Below are 7081 nucleotides of genomic sequence, written 5' to 3'. Positions count from 1 at the left end.
CAACACATTAGAACACGAAGATCACTGGCAACGTGTGACGATGATCTTGCGGCATTCATGATAAGCAGGTAGTGAAAACGCATGATACATATCTACACACATACATATGTATGTACATACTTGAATATAGAGCGAGAGAGGAGACATGAGTGAATAGAATTTGCGACCGGCACACAGGCATATTTCGAGCAAAGGCAACTGATTTCTCAGCAAACTAATTTCGAAAGATAAGAGATAAACCACTTCAACTTACGGCAAACATGAACAGAGCAAATTGTGAGGTTAAATGCGGTACATAATTACTCATCGTCGCAGTGCAGGTAGATCGTTGGAGAAGAGGATGTCTACCTGGCCGAGTGTTAAGGCAGGTCCACCTAAAACTTTCGCGTTGGCGTTGGTTTGACAGAACGCACGTTAAATGTATGTATGCTTACTAGAATGAACGCTTGGCCGCGAATGATTTGACCACTAAATTAACATACTAACGGCAGATAAATTAATATTTCATATCAGTAATTGCATGAAAACGATATTTCTTGCCCACGTTTGATTAAAAATTAAAAATATTTCACATAATTTTATTTATTTGCAAGAGCTGATTGACAACGCGTCCAAAAAGATGACAGATGCCCATCTTTTTGTATGCGTTAAAGTTGGCTTCGCCGTTGATATGTGGGTATGTCCAAATAATTGTGTGTATTCATAGTCAGCTATTACTCGACGCCAACGCCAACTCCAACGCGAAAGTTCTATGTGAACCGGCCTTTAGGTATTAACGAGCGACGGTATTCATAAGGGAAACATCCAAAAAGTGGAGGAGCTAACCGGCTGACTCAGATGTGGCAAGTGGAGAAGATGTAGGCGGACTGGAAGGCATGAAATTAAAATAAAAAATCCGCCACGATGTCTGGTTGTCGCGACGCTGCAGTATAAAATGTGTAGAATGCAGAAATTATATATAAAAACAAAATTAAACAATGCGGTTATAACAACAAATAAGTAAACTTTAGAAATACGACACCGACATAAACAAATAACAAACTGCAAAGCAGTCAACGCTGAATGAGTAACACAAAGGCAACAAAACCGACATCAAAAATCAAGAGCAGAATGAGCGAACAAGTGCTAGTAGAGCGCAAAGAGAGCAAGTCTATCCATGAATCGCTGCCTCGGCTGAACTAAACTGGGCTAACTGACGATCTTTGACTCGCAAAATAACCGTGTTGATTTTTATAAAGACTCATTTCGAGCCAAGTTCGAAAACAGTTTCATTTAAAACGTCGTCGCGGCGAGGTAGCTACTAAAATCGTAAAGCGTGTAACGTACAGAAGAAAACTGAAATAAAAAACTTTTCAGTAAAAAAAACAAAGTGAATAAATTTAATTGAATACGTTACGGTTAAACGAATTCAAAGTAAATAAAAGTGTGGAAACGGTTTTGGAGCGTTTTACGCGTGCACATTGTGGCCGCTTTAGCTGAGTGCTTTAAGCGTTCAAATAACCTTTCGCTAGTGCGGGAATTCGTTTGAATTTAAATAATAATAGCAAAGAAATTTTGCATGCTTTGTTTGAATTTAATTGCGGACCTAAACGAACAAAAAAAAAGTAAGCATTCCTAAACGTTTATTTGTGAGTGTGCTGTGTGAATAAATGCAGTTGAATTGTGTACTGTTTTTAATATTTTTAATTCCAACGACATTATAGATATTTGCGCGTATTCTTGTTTTCGCACGAATTGAAAATTATATAATTTTCCTATCATTTTCCATACAAAAATATAAAATTTTCGATTCGTACGAAAACGAGAATACACCTCATTATTTCAGCTAAAATGTGAACACATGAAATGTTCCTTTATACTTTTAGTCTGAGTTTCAAAGATATTTCTTTACAAATTGATTATTTAAACAAACCGAAAAACTTTGAATCAAAACTTTGCTAGGGGCTTTCAAATTTCGGAAAGATAGGCACGTGTCCTTTGTTAGCGCTCGTTATTTAGCAAGCAAAAATGAGCCTCACAGCTTTTAGCTAGCTTGAAGAAGTTTTTAACGAATAAAATGTCACCTAAAGTTGCGTTAAGTATCTCATTTATAATTTTTTGCTTGGAAAAAATTTGAATAACTGTGCTTTATTCCCATGGAAAAATAGTAATTTATACAATAATCCTTAAAATATACATTAGACAGAGTCGGTCCCCATTCAAAAAATGGTAAATACCACCTTCCAGAAAGATTTCTTTAAAATGGTTTTGAGGTCATAAAAATTTTGGTCTTTGGTACATCCTAAAAACAGCCAAAATCTGTTTTTTTTTTATGATTCTGGGTATGATACGTCATTGAAATACACCTAACGGTCGTATCTATACTTTTTTTGGCAGTATAATACTTTTTTGTTTTTTTTTATTCCAAAATTGGATCCTGCGGTTTTTTTTCAAAAATACTGCATTTTACTTTTTCGCTGCCTAATTTTTTTACTCGTGGAAACACGTTAAAGAACTCATATATATACTGTATGTAATGTTAGAAAATAGGGTCACGACATCTTGGCCAGTTTTGACTATTTTCCTTTCGTTTGTTTAATGTTTATTATATTTTTTTTATTAAATACTAGTTAATTAATTAAAAGTCCTCTCTCGTTGTACAAAAATCACACTCTATAAGTTACTCACCATGCCTGTGCTAATACATATATGGCGCAGAAGCATGGACAATGACAACATCCGATGAGGCGGCTATTGGAGTATTCGAGAAAAAAATTTTGCGAACGATTTACTGACCTTACGCTTTGGCGATGGCCAATACCGCAGACGATTTAACGATGAGCTGTATGAGCTTTACAACGATATGGACATAGTGTAGCGAATTGAAATTCAGCGGCTCCGCTGGCTTGGCCATGTCGTTCGAATGGACAGAAACGCTCCTGGTCTGAAAGTATTCAAAACGCGCCGCGATGCTGGTAACAGAGGTAACAGAGAGAGAGAAGAGGAAGGCCCCCTATACGTTTTAAAGAGCAGGTGGAGAAGGACTTGGCTTCACTTGGCATTTGCAATTAACGTCAGTTGGCACAGAAATAAACGACTGGCTTGCTGTTATGGACTCGGCCAAAATCGCTTAGGCGGTTACAGCGCCATTAAAGTAAAAGAAGTTAATTTATAATACTTAACACCATACAAATCCCCATTTCAAACTTTGCAGAGAAGTTAAAAAATTTTCAGAACGAACTTTGTATTCATAATTTTTGGAAAAATTACAAAACGCTAGATTCAATATGCTAAGAATTTACGTTGACTTTTTTTTTTTTTTTTTTTGAGACGGTGTTATTATTTTCTTCGAACATAGTATCTTTTAAAATTAAAATTTTATTATTGTTCAACTTTTTACAATTTTTGTATAAAGGGAGAAATTTTGAACTATATGTATTGCTTTTGTTAGATATATCATTTTGTCTCGGGGTGTACAACGGTACACATAATACCAGTAATTCCTTTATTTTATTGGAAAACTGTTTCAAAAAATACTTTACTGTAAAAAATGCCTTTATTTTTAAATTGAAATACTGCGAAACGAGGTTTTTTCGCAGTAGTATACAATTTATTGTCCGAAAAAAGATACACGGGCGTTAACATACCTTTAGGATCATGGCAAAATACATCACTTACTCGATTTTGAATTTTATGGTAGCTAAAATCGTACTTTCCCTGCAAACCAAAGTTCCCGAAATCTTAAGGAAATCGTTCAGAGTATCTCATTTCTGTAACAATTTTTTTACGAATTTTCAAAGAAAATTATATGAAGTGGTTGACACGAACTCGTAAAGAAATTTCTGTACGAAAAATAAAGAAAATTCTGGACAAATTCTGAAAGATATTCTTCACATAGCCCCATTATTTTCGTTGCTTCACAGATTTTCATCCGAAATTTCGTAAAAGAATGGAAGTGTGCGTAATTTATTTCATTTTAGAAAATTCGGCAAAAAATCGAATTAAATCTTAACGAATTCTTTAAAATTTCTTTACAATGCAGAATACTCTGAACAAATGGTTTGCAGGGAAGATATGTAGAAAATTAAAAAACTCTACTTGTGGAAGAAGGTAATTTACTTCAACTAACATACATGTAGTGCTTAAAAATCTTTTCAATGATATATAATACTCCAAAATTACGTAGTGATATGTATTGTACAAATGAAGATGGGCAATTTTTTTTGCAAATAAGTGCTTAAAGAAATTAAATTTGAAAGGTTTTAATTCTCTACTGTAAAATTTGAAAATAAAATTGGACTGTTTATTTTAAAATAAATGAAAAAAATAATATTTCCTAGATACTTATTTTCATAATATGAAAATATAAAAAACTTTTGCTGTGAATGACTATTTTCTTCGTTCGAGTTTGTTGAGCCAGTTCCTATGCCCCGTATGTTAATTGAGTTATAAATGATGCCAGCACCGACCAGCGGGTCTACCGACTGTCAGAAATGTTATCTGATAATGGCCAAAGCTACTAAATTGGCTAGATATGCTCATGAGCCTTAAAGCTCTTATTAAAGCTGCCTATTTGGTGTTTTGTTTCCATCATCATCATCTGGACCTTACAAGCGTTGCAGATCCACAATACAAATGAGGAAGGACGATAGGCAGTGACGTTTCGCTAAATTTACATACAAATGCTCCCGGTTATCTTAATCTTATATAGTCTAACACACGAACTGTAATTTAATGTGTCTCATACATACATACTTATGTATTTGGAAATACTAAATGTGGTCAGTTCTTATCTAATTCAGTAGGAAAAATTTTTTTACTGGCAACTCTGTTAGTCATACCACGGAGAGACTTATTTAACAGTTAAAAAAATTTATTAGCCAAAAATTTTTGTTTTTTTTAATATTTTTTTTTCAAAAGTTTCACATTCTACATATGTATCTACATGTATGTACATGCGTTAAAGCTCTTCGCTATTTGTGATAATTTTATTCAAAATAATTATTTTTTTTTAAGAATATTCGACTACTTTTGAATGCATTTTTAATTGAAGCTTGATTGACCAATTATTATATACATTCTTTTCACTATTCATATCGTTAATATCGTAATGGTTTCACATGGCACAATTTTAAGTGCAGGAATATGTCTGAATCTTTCAGGTTTGATTAATTAATTCCTTTATCAATGAAAATGGCCCCCAACATGGTTAAGTTATTCATATGTATTTTTATAAAACTTGCAGCCAAAATTTAATTACTTTTAACATTTGGGAAGAAATTTTAAAAATTTTACATTTTTTCAGCTTCTCAAACAATTTAATGGGGAACATTTTTTCATATCTTTGTTTTAGTGAAAAAACAGGTTTTAAAATATATACATGCATACATATTTCTTTACACAAAACGCTCTGCGATCCGCGTTTAGCTAGGAAAAAAGAAGAGAAAGTGCTTGTCGTATATCAGTTAAAAGATTATATTTCGTCTTATAACAGACACAAATTATTGCCTCTATTTATTTAAAAATCATATAATAAATTTTCTGCGCTTACAATTTTGCTAAGTGTTTGGCCGAGTTTCTCCTCCAAATTGTGGTATGTGTGCTGATGTTATAACACAAATGGATGTAGCCCTACAATTGAATGCCGTCTCCAAACGGCAAATGGTTTTATGAGAAACTTTTTCAAGGCATAAATACACTCGAAGATTTGTCATAGCCACCCGACGCTTGACAGCTTTCTAATTTTAGATTTTGCGATCAAAGCCAGATTCCACAGAGTGGTAGTACGCACTTCTAACAATTCGACAACTTTAGGAAATGTTTAATTATCATATATGTATACATATGCATTTCATTTATTAGATACATATGTATATACATGTGTACATTTGTGCATATTAGGATTTAAATAACTCCAAGATAATTCGAAAGGACACACATACATATATATATGTATGCATGAGTAGGCGGTCGTAGTATTTATATGAACGTACATTTGCAGACCCAAAGATATAAAAAAGAAACCGCGCAAAAATAAATTTTACTTTCATACTACCTTCATTTGTTTATAATTACATACATATGTATATGCATATTTAAATACATACATACATTTGTATCAACAACAACATTTACCAAATACGCAAAAACCATAAATGAAAAGAATTCGCACAACAACAATAAAAAGAATCGAAAACGAAAAAATACAAACGGAAATGCTTTATTAATCGAATATCATATTTCGTCAATTACAGCAAAATTCCACACTAACAACAAAAAAGGAAGAAGGAGCAACACATCCAAAGACGTGTATAACAAAACACAAAAAAAAAAGACTAAATATACTAAGAAATATTTAAGGCAAGTTAAACAAATATTTTCATGCAATCTGATTACATTGAAATACGAGAAGAACAACAGAGAAAAATAAAAAACGAAGTCGCAAAAAATAAAGTAAAAGTAAACCAACAGCACTTACGCTGAGAACATACTGATTGTGGAGCTACATATATACGCGCGCAAACTCTATGCCAACGCGGCCAATCTTTTTCCCAACGCGTCTACTGCATAGCTAAGTGACAAGTGAGACAGGTATCCAGTTTGTTGGAGGAGTGAGTGACAGTGCCGCATACACAATGAAGACAAATCCAGCATTAGATCATGTGTACGTCAACGACGGCTTCAAGTGTTCCACGATCAGTATTACCACGAATGGTACAGAAGCGAACGGTGGCAGCGGTGGATCGCAGGGATCAAATGAATTTATATGTAAGTAGAACAGTGGTGAAATTTATTGCGAATAATTGCTGCGATTTTGAGTAAGTGCTGTTTATTGATTTGTTTATGAAACAATGTGAAAATTAGATGAAAATAAGTAAAAGAAATTTCTCAATCCCATGAAGAGTAATAAAAAATTTAAAAAGATAACAAAAGTTTTTTAAATCGATTTCGCGCTTTTTTTAATAGTGAAAATATTTAAAATTGTATAAAAGATTGTAAGATTCTGGAAATTTAAGAAAAGAGGAAAATTACTCAAGCCAAATAAAAACAGGTGTTATTTATACTTCGATTATTGTGCGACATTACTAGTCATCATTAGGGA

At 33.2% G+C, this 7081-nt stretch overlaps 1 protein-coding gene across 2 annotated transcripts in view; it reads left to right on the top strand.

Moving 5' to 3' along the window:
- Positions 1-898: 898 nt before the first annotated feature.
- The window catches only part of LOC118737903 (sodium-independent sulfate anion transporter), a 20073-nt gene continuing 13890 nt past the window's right edge, over positions 899-7081 (top strand). Inside the window, exons 1-2 of one of the 2 annotated variants that reach the window (XM_036468718.1) lie at positions 899-1604; positions 6234-6747. In XM_036468718.1, coding sequence (XP_036324611.1) covers positions 6615-6747 — 133 coding nt within the window. In that variant the 5' untranslated portion in view covers positions 899-1604; positions 6234-6614. Of the gene's footprint in view, positions 1605-6233; positions 6748-7081 lie in introns of those variants that run through there. The other variant, XR_004992855.1, reaches the window with a different exon arrangement.

The sequence above is a fragment of the Rhagoletis pomonella genome, unplaced genomic scaffold, assembly GCF_013731165.1.
Source record: "Rhagoletis pomonella isolate Grant_MI unplaced genomic scaffold, Rhpom_1.0 Rhpom_scaffold_00004, whole genome shotgun sequence".
Classification (NCBI taxonomy): Eukaryota; Metazoa; Arthropoda; class Insecta; order Diptera; family Tephritidae; genus Rhagoletis; species Rhagoletis pomonella.
The sequence above is the reverse complement of the archived record's forward strand: the minus strand, read 5'-3'. Positions and strand labels throughout refer to the sequence as shown.